At 36.5% G+C, this 22,714-nt stretch overlaps 1 protein-coding gene across 1 annotated transcript in view; it reads right to left on the minus strand.

The window, feature by feature from the left end:
- The window catches only part of NRCAM (neuronal cell adhesion molecule), a 58,336-nt gene that overhangs the window by 14,733 nt on the left and 20,889 nt on the right, over window positions 1–22,714 (minus strand). Inside the window, 9 exon segments of the mRNA XM_032221902.1 lie at window positions 1,135–1,260; window positions 12,511–12,687; window positions 13,338–13,460; window positions 14,089–14,293; window positions 15,033–15,148; window positions 16,087–16,312; window positions 17,145–17,215; window positions 17,307–17,504; window positions 17,984–18,085. Of these exon segments, the coding sequence (XP_032077793.1) occupies window positions 1,135–1,260; window positions 12,511–12,687; window positions 13,338–13,460; window positions 14,089–14,293; window positions 15,033–15,148; window positions 16,087–16,312; window positions 17,145–17,215; window positions 17,307–17,504; window positions 17,984–18,085 (1,344 nt within the window).

A 22,714-nucleotide genomic window follows, 5' to 3' on the forward strand; every position in this document is an offset into this window, starting at 1 on the left:
TTCAGATACTGATCTTTAAAATATTTTTTCTTAAGACAGCATTGAGAGAACTATATTCTAAATATTATTTTATTCTTCATGCTATTCTGCTAAAAATTGCCATGAAGAAGGTAATTGGATGGGATAATAATTTTAAAGCATATTTTGTGTATTATAATAAACAACATCTTCCATTTATTTTGTTATACTTTACATCAATTATGCCTAGCAAGAAGTGAAAGGAAAGGAATCACAATTAAAAGGACAGATTCTCAATGAACTTTTATAAACTATAAGTTTGACCAGGCTCTTCCTTTTCTTTATTAACCACAAAAACAAGCTTCTATTCAGATTGTCTCACTACATCTTATTTGGAACTGCTAAAAAGCTGATGCTTTATGCAAAGTTGATCCATTAGACACCATTTTCTCACATAGAAACTGGCAGATAAGATAAGCAATTACATAAAACTTCCTCAAAATATCACAACTGAAGGAAGACCAAATTACAGATAATGAAAATCTTCCATTTCAGCATCCCATAGTTAAATGTAATTTAAAATATACATTGCTTTACATTTGTGTGATCTAAAAAATAAAATTAAGTTATTTCAAGAACACAGTAATGGCAAAATTAATATGAAGAAATTTGTAAGACTAAATATACTCCACAGTGAGCAGTTTTGTATATTGCTGTGCTATGCAAACCATGTTAGGAAAACTCTATTCATATGTTCCATATATATTTATTTGAATTGAAAAATACTAGTTTAAAAGGAACAAGCATTCCTTTCACAATCCAAAACCTATGTATGTCTTTCATAGGGCTAATAATCTGCTAATTTACTTCCTGAGAGAAAGAAATAACTAATTCAATCTGTTTTGAGTTTCTTTACCATCAAAGTGACGTGTAGGGACAGGCATGCTATGTCAAACAAGTATGTTAAAATTTTTAGTAATTGCTTTTGGCAGAAATCCTAAGATAATACAAGAAACCAATGTTCTATGTACGTAGTTAAACATGTTACTTCCACAAAATCTGACTCTTAAATCTATGTCCTAAAAAAGCAGAAATAACTTTAGAAAAGAAATCGATACTGTTTTTTTTTCTATTTTTACAATACATTTAAAAGAATTCAATGAAATGTCTTCTTACTGCCTGCCACACCATATTCAACATAAATGTTCTCATGAACTGGACCCTCATATTCCCAACTGATATTGGCATAAGTTTCAGCAGCTGCTGCCGTAAAATTTTTGATCCTTGGATACACTGGTTCCACTGAATATACAAGAAAAAAAGAGCAAATTATTAAAGGCTGCATGTATTCAATACTGTCCAACTTCATTTATTTAAGTATCACAAAATAGAATGGGAAAAACAATTTATTGTGAATTCTTATGTTTAGAAATTCTGCTTAAACATAATTAATACTTTCTATCTCATTTTAGTTACTAAACATGGTTCTCCTGCAAACAGCATCGAGACAAACTTTCTTTCAGCTCTAAAATGAGCTTATAGATGGAATAAGCCTTTAACATAATCTGAAATTATGTATATGTATGTTTGTGTTTGTGCATGCACATGTGCATATGATTTTATGAAGCATATATATATGCTTGCAATGCAAACAACACAAGGTGAGGGGGGGGGACACATGCCCCATGCAACCACATGTCCTTACCTAATGGCCACTCCTGCAACCCTAGCCACCGTGTCCATTGTGTCATGCTAATGGATGCCACAAAAAGAGTGGCAGGCCCAGTGACACGCCTTGCTGCAACAACACAACATAACAGCAGCCATGAGGTGACCACGCTCGCCGCCTCCTGCACCTCAAAAGTAATAAGATCTCCCAAAAAATAAGGCCAAGTGCTTATTTTGGGGGTCAAAAGAAAATAAGACCCTGTCTTATTTTGGGGGAAAGACATATGTGTGTGTATGTATGTATGTATGTATGTATATGTATGTACATATGTATGTACGTACATTCATATATATACAGTATGCATACATATGTAGATATATATGTAGATATATATGTATGGGTGTAGGTATATGTATGCATATAATGTATATAGCATGTGTATATATCTACATACCATATTTTTCAGAGTATAAGACGCACCAAGGTTTTGAAGAGGCAAATTAAAAAAAAAAGTTTTTGCACTCTGGAAACCTCCCCAAAGTGGCCTGTGAATAGTCCTCCTAAGGGCACGAACGGCCTGTTTTTTGCTCATTTCTGCCCCCCCCAGTCCCCAGGAGCTCTCTGAAAGCCTCCTACAAGCTATGCACAGCCATTTTGGTGAAGGGGATGGGGTTTCAGGAGGGAAAAAAATGCTGTATTCAGTGTGTAAGGCGCACCCAGATTTTCAGCCTCTTTTTTGAGGGGAAAACGTGCATCTTATACTCTGAAAAATACAGTGTGTGTGTGTGTGTGTGTGTGTGTGTGTGTGTAGATTTTCATGGGTGTAGGTATGATAGTCTTGTTGTATTTGGGTCTTTTCCCATGTAAGATTGAGATTGTCTTGGCATCGGTTCAGCGAGGTCTCACTCGCCATCTTCAGGCTGATGTTTTCGACTTCGTGTTTGTGTGAGTAAAGTGTGGTCAGAGCTGCCGTCTTTCTATAAATCTTGGTGGGGTTGTGTGGAGTGCTGGCTTTGTTTCAGTAAGTGGATTGATTGGCTGTGTAGTTGTATCATGATTGGTAGATTGGTGCTTATTGGTGCTGGCTGTGTGTCCATTGTTGTTTCGTGTTGTAATGGCCTGGGTGGTGGGTGGGACTCGTTTGTTGACTAGGGCTGGTTTGCAGATGTCTGGTAGATGGGAGGTATCATCACATTTATTCGTGTTATGGGGGTGTTTCTCTTTTTCGATAGCTTTTCCATAATTATTCTCTTGTTGAAGTGTTCAGTTTTGGAGATTAATTTGGTTCATTCAAAATTAATTTTGTGTCCTGTAGCTTTAAGGTGCTGGAAAAGGAAGGGAGTTTTTTCTTTTTTTCTTACTGCGTTCTTGTGTTCTGCGATGCATGCATTTATTCTCTTATTAGTTTTTCCTATGTATGTTACAGGGCAGATTTTGCCTGGTATTTTGTAGACTCCTTGGTTTTCTAGCTGGATTTTGTCTTTGGGGTTTCTTAAGATGTTGGCTATTTTTTGTCAGTGTTGAAGGCTGTCTTGATATTGTGTTTGTGGAGAATTTTGCTGATTTTATCTGTGGTTCCTTTGATGTAAGGGAGGAGGGCGATGCCATTGTCCTGTTCTGTGTCTTGATTCTTGGGGGGGCGTCTCCCTATGGATTAGGTTGGTAATTGTTTTTCTTTGGAATCCGTTGGAGATTAATACATTTGTGAGAGTGTGTAATTCAGTTTTCAGGTGGTCTTTGTTGGCGTTTGGTTCTGGAGATGAGGGTTTTGGCTACAGTTGATCTGTGCAGGGTGGTGATGGGATTGTGCGTTTAAGTAGCGGTTGGCGTGTGTTTTTTTCTGGTAGATGGTATGTCCTAGGGAGCCATTGGGGTTTTTTGTAGATTAGGATGTCCAGAAAGGGAAGTTGGTTGTTAGCTTCTATTTCCATAGCAACATTTTGAAACTAACGCCTTAGATAGATCTGAACACAAACCCAAACTCTGGCTTAGATATATAGATGACACTTTTGTAATTTGGCCACATGGGAAAGAAAAACTGGACAACTTCCTCACACATCTCAACAGCCTACACCCCAAAATACAATTCACTATGGAAATAGACACACACACACACACACACACACACATACACACATATATATATAAAGCCGGCGTCCCTCAGCAACCAAGAAAAAAACCACTTAACTCCATTTCACAGAATTAAGAGTACTTTTACTGGTTATGAAAAGATAGCAGCTAAGCAAAGCAAGATCTGAGGCAAAAGCGCACAAAATCATAGATATCAATAGGTGACCCAACCCCCTCCCCCTGGTAACCCCATCCCATAGTCCAATCCACACATCTCTCAGGTGTCATGTGGGTGTCATCTTCAAAAAGCATCATCAGGTTGGTATGCAGGACAGTTGGCCTTGGCAGGCCCAATCACTATCTCCAGCATGCACAGTAGATGGTGAGAACAACACTCCCTTTTCACAATCTCTCCTGTACTTAAAACTTCTCTTCCCAAATACCATGCCTCCCCTCCCCTGTTTCAATGGCAGCCGAAAAGCAAGTAGTGAAACAGAGGCTGACTATATATGTATGTATGTATGTATGTATGTATGTATGTATGTATGTACACACACGTATATATGTACATACATATATATATGCATATATATAAATATGTAGATATATATGTATGGGTGAAGGTATATCTATGTATGCATATAATGTATATACATGTGTATATGTGTGTTATGCACACTATATTGCCAAAAGTATTCACTCACCCATCCAAATAATCAGAATCAGGTGTTCCAATCACTTCCAAGGCCACAGGTGTATAAAATCAGGTACCCAGGCAAACATTTGTGAAAGAATGTGCCGCTTTCAGGAGCTCAGTGAATTCCAGCGTGGAACTGTGATAGGATGCCACCTGTGCAACAAATCCAGTCGTGAAATTTCCTCACTCCTAAATATTCCACAGTCAACTGTCAGCTGTATTATAAGAATGTGGAAGTGTTTGGGAATGACAGTAATTGAGCCATGAAGTGGTAGGCCACGTAAACTCATCCAACATCAGTGTGTGACCTCACAAATGCCCTTCTGGAAGAATGGTCAAAAATTCCCATAAACACACTCCTGAACCTTGTGGACAGCCTTCCCAGAAGAGTTGAAGCTATTATAGCTGCAAAGAGTGGCCCGACGTCATATTGAACCTTATGGATTAGGAATGGGATGTCACTTACAGTAAGTTCATATGCGAGTAAAGGCAGGTAAGTGAATACTTTTGGCAATATAGTGTATGTGTAGATATATATTTTCTTTTGAGAGCAGGCAACAGAATTTCATTTTTAATATGTCCTAGTGTGTTCACAATAAAACTGACAATGTTTATTTTTATCTTAATCTTAAATTATGGAGAAATAAATGATCAAACAATATAATCTTATATAAATACAGATATGAGCCTTGTTAGATTAAGTGATATGTAAATTATAAAAGACAAAAAAGCAGAATCCCAGATTATAGTCTTATTACTGAAAACTGCAATAGGAGGAACAGTCTTATACTGTTAACGTCAACTCTGAAGCTAGCCTGATCGAGGCCATTTTGGAGGCTTCAGTGTGCCACAATAATGCTGAGGGATAGGGGGGAGGGGAATAGAGATAGCTGGATTTTTGTAGCCAAAACAAAATAGTTTCCCCTGTGAACCAAGGACATTCCCATAGGTGGCTGAAGAGAGGAGGAGTGAAGTTTCCAAACAATTGGACAGCACCCTGATTGGAGCATGTGACTGATTGTTTAGGAAAAGGGGAAAACTTTTACTTTTAATTAGATGAAAACCGCTGGAACCTTTAGAGTTGGTTTTCACTAGCCTGTGTCACTATGATATGTCTAATAAACTTGTTCTTTGAGAAAACTGCTTGCCTTGGAGTTATGCTTGTTATGGGCATATTACTTGGAACCCTAATATTAAACCAACTCCACAACTAAATTCTCTGCTCCAACCAGAGCTGCTATCCGGGGTCCTGAGCTCCGGTCGCTTGCCCGGTCTACCCAGGCAGCAGAAAGACTCAGGGAAGATGACATAATGGAAAAGAAAGGAGAAGACACATTGGGAGCTAGTGGCAGGGTCTTGAAGAGCTTGCAGACCCCCTCAGAGATCCAGTAGGTGGCAGAAGCAGTGGCGGAGATCGTGTGCCAGGTGGGCCAAGTGGCTGGCCACTGGGGAACTGTACCAAGCAGAGGAGGACTTCAGATACCATGCCTCATCCCAAGAACCAGTGAGGGATTGTCCAGTGACCTTGACCACGGAGTTGATGATCACAGTCCTCGAGTGGAGGGTGAAGGGACCGCTAGACCTGGATGACTTTGGGGACTGGACATACCAAACAGCCGGTCCCCCTGGCTCCACAGGCCCTGCGCCATCTGAGGTGGGGCTCCCAGCCTAGTAGGCTGGCAACTGTGGTGAGGATTAGTCTGTCCAGTGCCTTGAAGCAAATTCTCCTAGAGATGGCAGGGGATCTCCACCAGAGGAGGGAGTGTATGACATCCATGGGAAGGTTGATCTTAGCCAGGGAACAGCTCAATGATTTTCTCTAAAAGGGTAAAAGACACCTCAGTGAGGACGGATGCGTTACACGGTTGCTTCATAGCAACTGCTCCAAACCTGCGTCTTCTGAGGGGTTCCTGATGCATCCACGAGTGGTATTGGGTGGCAGTGGTCATGGATCCAGAGCTTCACTGCCATGAGAAGAAGGGACCGACCAAAAAGAAGCCAAAGAGCCAACCTGAGTGGCGGCAACTTGGCTGATAGTTAAGTCCCTGGCAAGTGGATGAACAACTAAGGGGAACCTCAATGAAGCCAATCAAGTGCTTCCAATGCACCAGCAGGGCAACCAAGCAGCTGAATTCCTGGCTCCAGCCCCTATACCAAGGTGAAGACATCAGAAGCAGCAAAAAAAAAACAAAAAGAAAAAAACACTCGGGAAGGCTACAGAGAGGGGGGAGTTTGCCCACCAAATTATTGAGGTCTCCCTTCCCCTATCTGGGGAAGAGGGAACTCCAGTCCAGGAAGTCAAGTTGCCGATGGTCTACAACAGCCATGACAAAGGTGAGGATGACCCAATGGTAAGTGAAGCCATCTGTCCGTTCACCATCCGGTCGAAGTTAATGGTGTCCAAAACAGGGGCGCAGGGGAAAGTGGAAGCAATCATACATACAGGTTGTATCTGTTGCCTGATCAGCCTACCCATAATCCTAAGGCTAGGAATCAGGGCAAAGCCTTAGGATTCAAGCAAGTAAATGTTTCAAGCAAGTAAATGTTTCGTTGATAGGCAGAGGCTTTTCCATGCTCCTTACGATATGATTCAAGCAAGTAAATGTTTCGTTGATAGGCAGAGGCTTTTCCATGCTCCTTACCAAGCCTGTTAGGTTAGAGATGGGCCGGCACTGGAAACTCAGGAGTGAAGTTTCCAAGCAACTGGATAGCACCTTGATTGGACCATGTGACTGATTGTTTGGGAAAGGGGGAAAACTTTACTTTTAATTAGATGAAAACTGCTGGAACCTTTAGAGTTGGTTTTCACTAGCCTATGCCAATATGATATATCCCACTGATGGCTAACCTTTTTCTAAAGACATGCCAAAATTGTGTGTGCATGCCCCATCCACCTGTGCATGCGCGCGTAGGGTGGGTAGGTGGTGTTCCACCCTCCCCAGGCTCCAGAGGCTTTCCTGAAGCAAGGGGAGGGTGACAATGGCCTCCCCTGGCCCCCTGGAAGGTAGAAATGGATCATTTCCGAACTTCTGTTTGGCCTGTTGGGCCATTTTTCACCCTCTCCAAGCTTCAGGAAAGCCTCTGGAGCCCAGGGAGGGCAAAAAATGGCCCAATGGCCCAACTGGAAGTTCAGGAATGAACTCTAGAGGCTTTCCTGAAGTCTGGGGAGGATGAAAATGGCCTCCCCCGGCCCGGCCCTCCAGAAGGCTGAAAATCAGCTGGTCAGCGCATGCATGCATGCCAGAGCTGAGGGCTGCCATTCCGGCAAATATAGTTCCATGTGCCACCTGTGGCACGTGTGCCATAGGTTTGCCATCACTGATATCTCCAATAGACTTGTTCTTTGAGGAAACTGTTTGCCTTGAAGTTCTGCTTGTTATGGGTATATTACTTGGAACCCTGACAGTTAACTTATGAGAGGAAGGAAGGGAGGAAGGAAGGAAGGAAGGAAGGAAGGAAGGAAGGAAGGAAGGAAGGAAGGAAGGAAGGAAGATTAATCAAGCAAAAGCTTTTGGAAATAAAAGACGTGGTCTTTTAATTTCAGCTGCTTTAATAAGGGGATCATATTTGGTAGCTAAGAAAAGGTAATTATTTAAGATCAAATTGTAACTAAATATAACTAATACTTTCAATACAACATCTGTAAATATGAGATACTACCAGATAAATAAGCACAGATAGAACTCCATGTTTATCTATTCTAATATCCAATCAAATGTTTCTAAAACAATATTCCAAAATGGAAGATTCTACAAGTAATGAAAAAATGTGCACATATTTTTCTAATCTCATGCAATTTTGTACATTTCAAAATTTTCTTTCAGAATGGTGCATTCCAGCTATTTCTATGGAAAGTTATTTTGATAAAATAAATAGTAATACCCTTATAAAATATTGAAGGTGCAGTATGCATGACAGATGAGGTTTGAAAAGAGTTTTCTGAATATCCATCAAAGCAGCAAAAACAACAAAAATATGTTTTAATCAGCACTTTGCCATCTACTTTCTGTCCTTTAAGTAAACAGAATACACACATACATAAAGGTTTGTCAGTCCTTCCAGCTCTCTTTCTTTCTCTCTCTCTCTTTCTCCCCTTTTCTCTTTCATCTCTTTCTTGTGCATGCAAGCAAAATACCCCAGGATCACGGCGGCGGGGACAGCGACTACTTCCGCTGCCGCCACTGAGAAGTGAATACCTGGCTGCGCTGCGGAGAAGAGCCACACTGTGCAGGAGATTCCTTAGAGATAGATGTTGTCTCAGGAAGGAGGGGAATGGGACCGCGGCTCGCGCTGACCTATGTCTAGCGCTAAGGAGTCTCCTGCACAGCGTCCCCGCCGTTGTGATCCCGGCCCAGAAAAGTATTTTGCTTGCACGTGCAAGGAAGAGATGAAAAGAAAAGGGGGGAGAGAGAGAGAGAGAGAGAGAGAGAAATGAAAGAGACCTGGAAGGAGAGAATGGGGGAGAGGGAAAGAGAAGGAAACAAATTAGAGAGAGAAGGGGGAGAGGGAGAGAGAAATGAAAGAGAGCTGAAGGGAGAGAATGAGAGAGAGAGAAAAGAGAGGGAAACAAAGCAGGGGGAAAGAAAGGAAGAGGAAAGAAAGAAAGAAAGAAAGAAAGAAAGAAAGAAAGAAAGAAAGAAAGAAAGAAAGAAAGAAAAGAAAAGAAAAGAAAAGAAAAACTTTCTCAGACCTATGAGGAAAGCAATGGCAAGCTGGATCTCTTGCCAAGAAAACTATAGTTTGCCAGAAGGCACAAATTGGAAGCAAATCTGATTTTTTAAAAAGAAAATAACAGAGATGGCAAAAAATGCAAAAAATGAAAATAAGATTATTTATAATTTTGGATAGCATATTATATTGTCAAACTCAAAAGGCTTTTGATACTTGTCGTCGTCGTCGTCATCATCATCATTATCATCATCATCATCATCATCATCTCTCTCTCTCCCCCCCCACCTTCAGAGGGACTGTCGTCCCTTGTGGAAAACACAACTAGGAACTCCTTGGCTCCTTGTTCCCCCCCCCCCCCAAAATCTCTTTTTTTGTTGTTGTTGGCCACATATGGTCCTTGCTGATACACTCTTGCCCGCCACCCCTTCAAAACGCGCAAGGATGTGACAAAATGGCACAGATCCTTTTATTAAAAACCCCTGTATTACAAAGGCATTTTAATAAAAAGATTGTGATGACGTCAGTGCCTCACCAGCCATAAACCTCACCGCACATCACTGCCTTATAATTAAGAACTATTTGGGGGCCTACAGAAAGAACTAGAAGAAATTGCAGTTCCATCAATAGGAAATATTAACTGAATAGGTTCAATGCTTTATTTTGTTTCATTACTATTTAAAAGAGAAGGATAAAATGCTGTTAACTATTACCTGGAATAAAAAATGAAATAATATTCAGCAAGCTATTACCATACTTTTTATTGGTACTTAGCAGAGGTGGGTTCCTCCTGGTTTGGCCCAGATCGGGCGAACCAGTAGTGGTGGCGGCGGGAGGCTCTGCTCACCTGCCCAGACACTTTTGTGCAAGCACAAGCGAACCGGTAGTAAAAAAAAATGGAAACTCACCACTGCTACTTACATCTTTGTGAAATATTTCAGCAAATAAACCTTAGTATGTATCACATTGATTAATGAAACAGTAAGAAAAAATTATATTAAATTATTGAGCAGCTTAGTTCTCTTTGGAACAGTAATGAATGCTACAAGTAACAATCCTACATCAGTATTTTATTAGTACAGTACTTTGAGGAGGTTAATGACATGAGGATATGTGGCCCACTGATAAAGAGTGTTGCTGAACACTATTATTCAACATTAATTACAAGTGAACAACCCTGGAAGGCCACGTTTACTACCCTTCCATTACGTAAATAAGAAAACACTGCTTGTAGCAATTGCTCTTCCTTGGTTAATCTGGACGTTCCATATTCTTAGAAACAAATAGCCCATCCCAGCCTATCCAATCAGTTAACCAAAGCAAAGGGAAACAAAACAGTTATTGTCACTTAGTCCTTTCCAGTAAACTGAAATTGTTTTGTTCAGCATACTCAAAAGATAGGTGAAACTACCTATCCTACACAATGTGAATTGTGCTTTTATAGCTAGCAGTAGTAGGTAGCAGTGTGACTATAAATGAGTTAAATATCAATGAATTTGCACTTTTAGATTTTATGTAACAATCAACAGCACAATTTGGTTTTGTCAAGCTTATCAATTAAATTATTTTGGTAGATTTAGCATTAGCATTAGCTCTTCCCAAACTGTGTAGCATATCAGCCATTGCTGATCCCAAGCTCCGATGAGAAAGGAGGAGGATTAAGGATTGTGCTAGCAGCCTGTAAAAATTATAACCATTGCAAAAACATATATATATATCTCCATGATATATAATGGAGAAAAAGAATGAGGCAGCATATACTGTTCTGGTTTTTTGAACGAGTAAGCAAATTTTTTTTGTTAAGACAATAGATAGCTCTTTCATAAATAGTATCTTCTTAGGACTTTATTTAGGGAACGCTACTGTTTCCTCTTATCACCAACTTTTTAAAAAAATATAGAAAACTGGGGGGGGGGGGAAATCCACAGAATCAATGTTTACTTTTACTTGCAATTATATTCAAGGAATACAAGTATGAGTAGAGGAAAATAAGAGAACACTAAACTACATTACTAGTTACACAGAAAAAATACAAAAAGACTAGTAATTATAGTACTAATGTATTCATTGATATTAAAGGATGAAAGCAAGCAGTTAAATGAAAAGGTATTGGAATTAGAGAATAAGAAATTAAACAATTCATTGATTTACAATAGTGATATATGAAACAAAAAACAAAGTTAGTGGGCATGAATTTACTTTAAACTACTACTCTTTAACAGATTTAATTTTTTTCAATAAAGCATTTCTTAAGCACTAAGTATTCAGTCTTACAATTTATGGATATATCATTAGTGGAAACATTCCCTCAAACTGCAGGTAATGGAACTTACATGAAGATCATAAGCAAGATCTTACTGTACAAAATAATAATATCCTAGCAAACAATGTGCAAACACTATGCCAAATTAAGGAATACAACACCCAACTATCTATTTAATTTGGTCTTAATTGAAAATCAAAGCCTCTTTGTTTGCATTTGCTAATGTGATTAGGTTTTTGAATCATGTATTTTCTACTACATAAGTGATATTGCAAAAATATTTTATTGAAGTCTTTTCATGGAATGCTTACCTGCTATTGTTTAGGATCTTAAAGACTGATTTTGGTTTTAATACCTATTGTGTGATACAGGATCAGTGAATATCCCAACTGATGTATTTGTTTGCTTTAATTTATTTACTTTAAAATTCTTAAATTTATTAATAATTTATTCCTTTAATCAATTTATTTATTCATTGGTTGTGTACGATTGGCAGTTACATTACAGGGGTTTAACAACTTTCAGACAGATATCACAAATTTATTCCCATGAGCTCTAAAGCACCATTCAGCCTTTGAATCAACAATGCTGCAGAATCCTGGAATATGTGAAAATAGGTTATTTACTCTAGGCATTCAGAATTAGAAAACTGCTTTCACCTAACATATATCTGTATTCTTTATATAGTAGCTCTAAGACGATTAGAAAATGTTCATGAGTTTCCTATTTCTATAGTCAAATAGTATTTTTGAAACCTCAATAAAAATACTAAAATATAATTTCACATAGTAACCCCAAATATATGCTTGTATGTTAACATCTGTATTTCTTTTAGGTTAAACAGCTTTTCTAAATATAAAAATTAGGATATACTAGTACTTTAAGGGTAGAAAAAGATCTGCAAAAATGTATAGATTATTCCCCAATATATATATATAGAGAGACATTCTTTAAAAATCTACATACAGTTACTTCAATCTGAACTTGAAACCTTCCCTTAGGCATGGAAGTCAGCTGGGTGACTTTGGACAAGTCACTTTCTCAATCCACCCCACCCCACCAAAATTTTATGGGAAAATCAGGAAGCAGGAACATTCTGTATACTACCTTAAGTTACACAAGTAAAGGTGAGATTTACACAAATAAATATTTTAAATTGATATGCCTTACACATACCCATCTTACCTCCGTTCATAATTATTACTGCTTCTTCTGTTATTTGACTTCCAGGTCCAACTGATGTTTGTGCATAAAAATAGAACTTGTATCGAGTGCTGTAATTCAGGTTACTTAAAATCAAGCTGGTCTCATTGGCAGGAATATTGATCTCTTCCAAGTGACCTAATTCATGAGTACTATTAACTGTTGTTATATAGAATACAAAATACAATTAATTTTGTATTTTACTACTGAAGCCAAGCATTTATGCAACATGCTGAATCCTGCTATTGACATGCTGCATTAGCACTATTCAGAGAGTATAATTTGTTTAAATGAATGTATGATAAAGGCAGAAAAATCCTGCTTCTAAAGCAGAACAATTTTTGTTTGTGAAGTTGTTCTGTGGCTTCCTGCATGTATAGATTTCAAAGGCCTACAAAGTTGTAAGTTGTAATTTTTAAAGTAATGTGTACAGCTTACATGTTCACTTAATTAGCTTCCTAACATCTGGTTAAGAAGATCTTCTTAAGAAACACAATGCAGGTTAGCAGCACCTAATATCAATTCTCACCAAGCAACTTTGTGCTGCCTGCATCTTCCGCAACTTTTGTCCCCAAGTCGTAATGCATACTTTTCTCTGAAGCAGAGAAAAGTCATTGTATAGCTTTTTACAAGGAAATACTGTGCTACCCACTTTCCATAAAAATTTCCTAAAATTTAACACTGTTCATTTCCAATTCTTAAAAACTGATTCATATAGAAAAGTATTAACCAATCAATCTAAAAAGATACTATTAATTATTCAATAAAGTTATGATTTGTGGATTCATTTTTTTGTTAATTTTACTTACTTGGTTGAAACTTTAATGTGTATCCCAGCAGAACTCCATTTGGATGAGAAGGTGGTCCCCATTCCAAAGTTAGAGTGTCTAGATTTTGATTGGTAATCTTCAAAAAAGAGGGTGCACTGGGAACTTTAAAACACACACACACACACAAACACATCCCAAACACACCCCACAACATAAAGTTAATTTTAATAAAACTCAAATATTATATGAAATATTTTAAATGTTCCTTCTAAATTATCATCACATTTTATTTAATACATAAAGGTTACATGTGGGTTTTCTAAAATTTGTATGCAGTTTCTGGACCTCTTTGGAAAGTTACTCATCACTGCTAACATGTGCCTGAATTCTGCAGATACGTTATAATGCTATCAAAATCAACTAATAATGCTTTATTCTCCTTATATGACTAACCTTTCTGTTAATTTCTCCCTTCATATTTCCTTAGTATACCAGTTATTACATGTGATAGACATGAATATACTCTTTGTCTAATATGCCTTAGCACTACTCATCTGCTGCACCAGTACAACTTCAATAATGTAGCCATTTATCTATAAAAGCTTACATATCACTTTCTTATAGATTAATTTTATCTATATTTGCTGATGTTTCATTGTCTTCCAAATAAATATGTAAAAAATCAGAAACATGCATTATTTTTAATAATCATTTAATAATAATAAAAATGGCCAGGTAATACTTAACTCTTAATGTGAAAGATAGATATATGAGTTATTCAATTACATACCTCCTTCTGGAGTCTTAAATGTTTCATCTTGGCTTGCTGGTCCTTCTCCTTTCCCATTAAACACTCTTACATTCAGTTTATAAGAACTAAAAGGCTCTAGTCCTGGCACCATTCCATGTGTTCTATTTCCACTGAAAGTCAACATTCTTTTTTCCACATGCTGCTTAATTTTTCCAGATAAATGTTTGACTTTCCAATAGTAAATCTAAATATATATGCATGGATATTTTAAACATTAATTTATGATGTTCTCAGATTGCATTATATTATACAGCCCAAATGAATTTTGAGACAAGCAATTTAGTGTGCTAAATAATAACCAATAATATTTTTTTTAAAAAAATAAGCATTTAAAATAACTTAATTAAAGGAAATCCATTGATTTCTTCTCTAGCCAAGACTATCCGGTCGAGTGAGTTTAAATTATCAGTGCAAAGACATATCAAATCCTTAACATATGTAATATATTAGCACATTAGACTGCTAGTATTTGAAGCAAATAAACTGCCTTCAAATCTCCACTCAGATATGGAAGTTATTATCTGACTCTGAATTTGATAGTTCTTAGCATAGTCTATTTCATACTGTTAGATAAATTATTATAGGATTCTTTAGAAAATGGCTAGTATAATTTAAATACATAAATATGATATAAGTTTTAATGCTTTTGTATGCACATTCAACCCAAGACTAAATACTGGTATGACAGAATATAAAATTTATGCTACACATGTTACAAGGAACACTTAAGTGTAAATAATAACAATGGTTAGACTAAAAACTGTTTCTGACAAACATCAAATAGCCATTCTCATAGACCAAGAAAAACAAAATAGTAGTCACTATTTTGCTAGACCAAGCATCTCAAGAAGTAAAATAATCAAATATATCTGTGGATATTTTTATACTAAATGCTGTTTAAGAAATATTTATGGTTAACTTACTTTGTATCCCTGAAGATGACCCCGGACAAACTTTAATGGAACTGGATCCCACTGCACTTTCACTAATGTACTGTTTACAACCTGTACTTGCAAATTGCCTGGAGCAATCATTGGCACTGACAAGGGACAAATACAATAAATCCAAGTTTAGAACCACTTGCATGTGTTTATAAGGCACCATGTTTTCCCGAAAATAAGACCTGGGCTTATTTTCTTTGGGGCCCCGAAATAAGCACTTGGGCTTATTTTCAGGGAGGTATTACTTTTTTGATGTGCAGGAGGCGGCGAATGTCGGGGCTGATGGGAGTGGAAGTGCTGCTACCGCTGACCCCACCCTCTGTCCTGTCTACTTGCCTGGGGCCATAACGAACCAAACTCTTGGCACACCCCGGCCCCTGCCCTCCCCTGCCTGCTGGCCCTGCTGCTGCTGGGAAACTGGAGCTCGGGTCTTATCATGCAGCATAACTCTGCACAGCTTATTGCGCCAGTGGAGTCTCTTGCAGCAGGATGCTGTGAGGCTTGGGGTGTCAGTGGAGCCACTTCTGCAGCGAGTGGCTCCACTGGCCCAAGGAGTCTCATGGTATCCTGATGAGAGCGGCTCCATCGACACGACAAGACTTGTGTCATCTGGCCATAAGTGGCCACAAGTGGCTGCAGAAGAAGTAGGGCAGCAGTGCAACAAGTGTTGGGACATTGGAGGTCTAGCTGCAGCAGTCCTAAGGTAAGTGGGTTCAAGGCATGCGGGGTACCTCCACCCACCCCCCCAACATCGCTTGATTTTCACACTTTTCATCCCACCTCAAAGAACCAGTTGGTGGGCGGGGCTTAACTAGGGCTTATTTTTGTGGTAGGGCTTATTAGGTGCAGGCATGAAAATCGGGCTGGGGCTTGTTTTCAGGGTAGGTCGTATTTTCAAGGAAACAAAGTACTTTAAATTTCATAAATGTAGAAAATTAATTTTGAATTCTACATTTGTACCACAATATTATTACTACTCAGAAAGTCAGCTAAAGCAAAAATTATACTAAAAACTGAGTTAAATTAAGAAACTTACAGTCTTCTCCAGAATGTCCAATTATTGTTAAAGGGTCAGGTGCAAGTCCTAAGTCATTTAATGCTTGTACTTTTATCTCATATGGAACAAAAGTTGGTGTATCAGCTACAATATATTTAGATACATTTGCAACGGTAACAGATGTCCATTCATCTTCACCATCATTCTGCTGCCAGCTGACTTTGTACTGAAGACCTGGACCATTGGACTGAAAATCCGTTAAAGGCTAAAATGAAAAATAACAAAGGTATGATTTTTAATTAGCTATAGAAAAGAGGATGAAGATAATATAAAGTTAATAGTTTTGTTCTAACGATTGCTAGAAAGTGGTGATTTAACCAGGATTTTTTTCATATTCATGTGTGGTATACAGCTTAAGAAATCTTACTAATTTAATGACTCTTTACCTTGTTCTAAAGTAAAATCTCAAGTGGTGCTCACAGGGGGCAACTGTAAGCAAAATGCTCTCTGTCTAAAAAAGTCTAAAAAACATGCTATTAAAAGAAATGGGACTGGAAAGGACTAAAAAACAAGAAAGGGGAAATGACAAATTAAAAAACAACTTCCTTCTATAATCTTGTACTTCATGGGTTGCATAATGAAAATAGAAGTGCCCTAACTGAACAATCTGTTTCTAATATAGTTGCATTGCAGAATGACAAGGAATCATAAATTGAAGAGCTATGATCTTCAATTTACTGCATATATTGCTTAGATACATCATATAAGTGTAACTTACTCATGGGCGCTAACAATAAAGTTGGTTATTTTTTTAGCATTATCACTAGAAATTAATATTGGAACCACACTAATTTCAAGTCCCATATTTGGTCCTAGATGTATACTACTTTGCTTTATAGCAAATGATATAGCAGTGTAATCAGATAATTCAAGTAGCACAGGTTGAATGATATTAATGGCATTTCAATGGGGTTTTTTTATACAACAGCAAGTCAATCTTTAAAAATGTTTTGCTGTTTTTCTGAGGTTTTTGCTACACATTTGGGAAAAGTTAATACTAGTCATACTTCATTATTTTATGTTTTCAAAAAGCTTACCTTCCAAGTGATCACCAAATTATTAGGTTCCGTTCCAATCCCGTGAACGTTAATAGGATTGTCATCTGGTTCTAAAATTTTAATTTTTTATATTTAAGTAAAATATAGACCACAGTAGTTAAATGTTATTTATATACTAAGCAGATAGAGGTGTTTATTTACTTGCAGGTTTTGTAAAGTATTTTTCAGAAGCTTCACTTGGTTGGCTCCTTCCAATTTCATTAAGAGCTATTACACGAAATGAATAATTCACATATGGTGATAACTTTAACTTTACAGTTGTAAACACACCAGGGACTTCCATTTGGTAATTCCATGTTCCTGGTTCATGCAAAGCATCTTCATATTCAATAATATACCCTGTAAATAAAGTTAAAGTAAATTTTGCTTTATAAAGCCTTATTTTCTTTTCATATGACTAGCCAAATGCATATTTTTGAGAAAAGTGTTATTATATCAAGAGTGTTGTAAATGCTTGAAAACTGAAGATTCTGAAGGTCAAATTTTACTTGAAAGCTATCAGACTTTGCAGGTTTGAACCTTGGCATGGATTATAATAAAAGCATGACACAATATTTCTGATCAACTGAATCAAAGAAGTAACATCTCATGTATTTTGATACAGAAAAACTGAGGATACTGCTACTGAATAGGTAGTTTATATCAGTAAGTAACAAAAAATAGGTCATTTACATTGCTATTTTGCACCACAGTTCAGTGCTTATGCAATGGCACTTTACAGAATTTTAACAGTCATTTAAATGAAAACAATCAAACAAATGCTGTTTATTGCAAAATAGAATGCTAAATGATGTTCCAAATAAACAGAACTCTCATACCTGTAATGGGACTATTGTTTTCATTGCCCGGTATCCAAGTGAGTTGAACACTTCTTTCTAAATGATCTGTTAATTCCAAATCATAAGGTGGATTAGGACGATCTGAAAAGGGAAGTAAATAACAGTTATATTCTAGGAAAAATTCTGAACAAGCTTGTTTACAATATGATTGTGTAACCACTGGCATGCAATTGCAATGAAAATGCATAACTGACTTTGCTGGGAAACAGTGCAAAACAAAGGCAGATTATTACATAAATTCTAGTAACAACATTTGTTTTGCATTACAAAGTAACAATATAAGAACATTTTTGTCATGGTTCACCAGCAGTTTCAGTTTATGAGTTGTGGTAATGATTATAGCACTATTTTATGTAAAACAAACATTTCTTTACACTAAAAGAAACTAAAAATACATTTAATAACTACAAAAAAACTGTTTCAGAATTACATCGTTATTGGAGCCGCTATATTGGCATGTACTTAACCAAGCTCATGCAGACTTGATGTTTTTAACTTAATGAGTTAAAACTGTGACTCTTTCACACTCAGAAATTGATTTTTGCTTAAAGTGTGAAGGAGCCGGGAAATCCAATACAATATAAACATAGTGGTTTTTTAGAGAAGAAACAGGTCGAAGGCTGTGTGAGCACTGTCAAGGTGTTTAAGACCCAACAGAAAAGGGGAAATATGCAATATAGATGGGAGGCCCCAGCCGGCATTACGGTCACATTTGAGAATCAAAAACTTCGTCTTAATTCTGTTTCGGAGGCTCAAGATTTCTATTACAAGACTTTGAAGGCGGGACTTCCTGATTCACTTGGAAAAGAGGAGAGACAAGCCGAAGGAGAAGGCAAGCAACAGACCACATGGCTGCAAGATGGAGGGGGTAGCTCCCCCTCCCTCGGAGAAGCAGAAAAGCGGAGTTTGAGGATTTAGACATTCTAAAATATTCACCAAAGTTGTGGATTGAATGGGGGTTTGCGACCTCTCTCCGGCAGAAAAAGGGGAACTTATTGGTGGGGTGATACTGAATGTATATATGTAAAATGCATGCAGAATGATTTATGCTGTTTAAATCTTGTTAGAAGGGAAAGTTTGAAGAGATTATTTTAAAATAGAAGGTAAACTGATTTTTGTTGAAACTAATTATTTTGAGCTAGATTTTAAACTAATGCTTGCATAAATTTGATAGTGGCAAATATTAGAGAAGCAAGGGATGAGGGTAAAATGCATGTGGAATGATTTACGTATATTGGTGGGGTGATACTGAATGTATATATGTAAAATGAATGCAGAATGATTTATGTTGTTTAAATTCTGTTAGAAGGGAAAGCTGGATGAGATAATTTTAAAACGGAAGGTAAACTGATTTTTGTTGAAAGTATTATTTGAATATGTGGAATGATCTATGCTATCTAATTTTTATTAGAAGGGAAAGCTTGGTGAAATTATTTTATAAATTTGGATAAATGTTTATCTGAATACAAGGTTAAGGAAGAGGAACGGGAGAGTCTACAGGAGGTCGGGGTAAATAACAAAGAAGCAAGAGACGAGAATAAAATATAGATAGAATGATTTACACTATTTAAGCATAGATAAAGATGGGGGGCTGAGCTTAACACAAAGAGTTTCTTTTTTTTTGCTTTTTTTTTTTGTTGTTTTTTTTCTTTGTTTTTTTTTTTGTTTTTTTTGCCTTTTATATATTATTTTTATTTTTAATCCATATGAATATAAGATACTTTAGATAGAAGGCAGTGCCAGGTGTGGGCCCTGGGAAGTCAGGAGGAGTAGGGATGGGGATTTTTGGGGGGTGGGTGGGTGGGTGTTAACATAGTCTCAATAAGAACAAGAATGCACTTATATACGGTTGTTCTTTTTTTTCTCCTTTTTTTTTTACTCTTTTCTTTCTTTAAAAAAAATTTTTCCCCCTTGGTTTATTTTACTTTTTATCAGATTATAATAAACAACACTTGAATAAAGGAATACACCAAGGAGGGAGGTAGAGGGAAAGAGGAGGGAGGAGTAAGGAAGGAGTAAGGGGAATGCAAGGAGGGTGTGTTGGGAGTAAGGGGAGAAGGAAGGTTTGAGGGGAAAGGGAAGTAGGAGGGGAGCGTTAGAGGGAGGAAAGGAAAGTTGGAGGGGGTAGATGGGGTGTATGGAGGATGGAAGTGTCAGGTGGGGTTGTGAATGATGAGTTGTGTTTTCTTTTTATTTTATTTTATTTTATTTTTTATTTTTTTTTCTCTTATAGCAAATACTCTGTATATAAGTGATTGTAAAATGGAATGTGAAAATGAATAAAATATATTTAAAAAAAAGAAAAAGAAAAAAAAAGAAAAGGGGAAATATGATTTACATTCTTTGCCCTATCTGAGTCTGATAAATAGTGACAACCTATTGTAGAATTCAGGTCCAGGAAAGACAATAAGAGTTTTTAAAGTCATGGATTTCTTTGTTAGATTTTTAAATATATATAATGTATATATGAATATTAATATGTATAAGGTAGCAAACAAAGTTGAAAAGAAAATAAAGGATAGGTGTTCCAGTTACTGGAAATGTTATTTAAGTATAAAAATGATTGAATAAGAATGTCTTAGGAATTTAGAAGGAAAGTACTGCCACTCGTAATTATCTTCCAAATATGGGAAACTAAAGATTAATTAATTAATTCTTTAAAATATATATTCTCTAAAATTAAATCCAACCTCTAGTGTCTTTATAAAAATGTCTACTCTAATAGTTATGGAGAATATATCAGCAACCCATAAGCTGAAAAATTGTTTTCCTATCATATCCCATAATAAAACTGACATATGACACCTATAACAAAAATTGTCCCAAACTAATTCTAAACTGGTAAAATCTTGCTCAAGAATTATGTGTCCATGATTAAATTGCTTAATAAATTAATAATAAAATTTTAGTTTCTTAATTAGGGGGAAATAGTTACAAGAAGAAAATATATTAAGTGTACAAATTTTAAAGAATAAAGAGGGCAATAAGGAGTTCAAGTTTGGCATAACTTAGTACATTTAATATAGCACCATATGTAGACTTAATTTTGGGCAGAAACAACATCCATTTTTAAAATCTTACATTCAACAGCAATAAACAACTAACAGCCCATAAAAAGGTCTATATATGCTTAAGATTATATCACAGAGAAATTAGAAGTTATTTTTAAAAAATAACAAATGATAAACTATGCTTAACAAATGATAAAAAGCAGCTGAATGTTACACAGGTTTTAATAACTCGTTCAGGCAATTATTTGAGAAATTTATACTGAAGACAAGTTTGATTTAATTATAATAATGAAACAGTTTAGCATTTCAGTCATAAATAAAAATAATAACATAATTCTCATCAGATTTAACATAAATTTATAACCAAATAAAAAGAGAAAGTCTGAAAAAAGTAGAAAGTTGAGGAATGTTTGATATATAATGCAAGCAAGACTTATTATTAGTTTACCGTAAACAATAGGTGGAACAGTTGGAGGGGCTGAAAAAAAGGACATTAATATAAACTATAAAACTTGTGTTAGTAATCAGAATAAAGCAACACTATTTATTACTAATATGACTTGCTATTGTAATAAAATGTAATTATCTTATTTACAAAAATGTGCAGAATATGCATTGAATGAAAACAACAACAAAAGCCTCTTTTATCTGAGTCCTGAATAGCCCTGTAGACAATTGTCAAACTATAGACTCATCATATTGAAAGGGATCATTTAGGCCAGTGGTAGTCAACTTGGTCCCTATCGCCCACTAGTGGGCGTTCCAGCTTTCATGGTGGGCGGTAGGGGTTTGCTGTAACTCTGCTTTATAAATTTTATAATATAAAGTTATTTCCTACTTTATAAATCACCATTACTGTGGAACGGGTGGGCGGTTAGAAAATTTTACTACTAACAGAGATACAAAAGTGGGCGGTAGGTATAAAAAGGTTGATTACCCCTGATTTAGGCTATGTAAGGCAATTGCCTGCACAATGCATGAACTTTAAGCATTCCCAACATCTTTTAGTACTGGTCCCAGCATTGAAATGTTTTCACTGTTAATTGGTTTTATTCCCCATTAACATTACTGAAATTAGCTTTTCTACAATGTAAATATACAATTTACATAGATCCAAAGTTGTTCCAAAATAAGCGAGAACAAGTGTTTTTGTATGACATATCCCACATATCTGAGAAGTGCTATCATTTCCCTTGCTTACCCTATCAGTTTTTCTAAAAAAAAACCAAAAATATCCAGTTCAGCCAATTTCTCTTTACAGGATAACCTCTAATAATTTTCATTGCTTACTTTAATCCTGTTCCTATTTCTCAGACTCCTTCTTGAAGTATGCTAAAACTCAAGAAATTATTTTAAGTGGTGTAATTAAAACAAAATAAAATAAAGTAACTATTTCCTATAATTTGGAAATTAGTTTTTGTTGAGTATCTCTAATGCTACATCTATATGTATGTACCGGTATGTATATATGTGCATATTTGCAACAAAGATTTACTGATGACTTACCGTATTTTTGTAGTATAAGCCGAACCTTTTTCCCTCAAAAAAGAGGTTGAAAATCTGGATCCATCTTATACACTGAATGCAGCTTTTTTTTTTGCCTCCCAAAACCCTGCCCCCTTCACCAAAATGGCGGTGCATAGCCTTTAGGAACCTTGCAGAGTGCTCCTGGGGGCTGCGGAGTGCAGAAATGAGCAAA

Source organism: Thamnophis elegans, chromosome 7, assembly GCF_009769535.1.
Source record: "Thamnophis elegans isolate rThaEle1 chromosome 7, rThaEle1.pri, whole genome shotgun sequence".
Taxonomy (NCBI): Eukaryota; Metazoa; Chordata; class Lepidosauria; order Squamata; family Colubridae; genus Thamnophis; species Thamnophis elegans.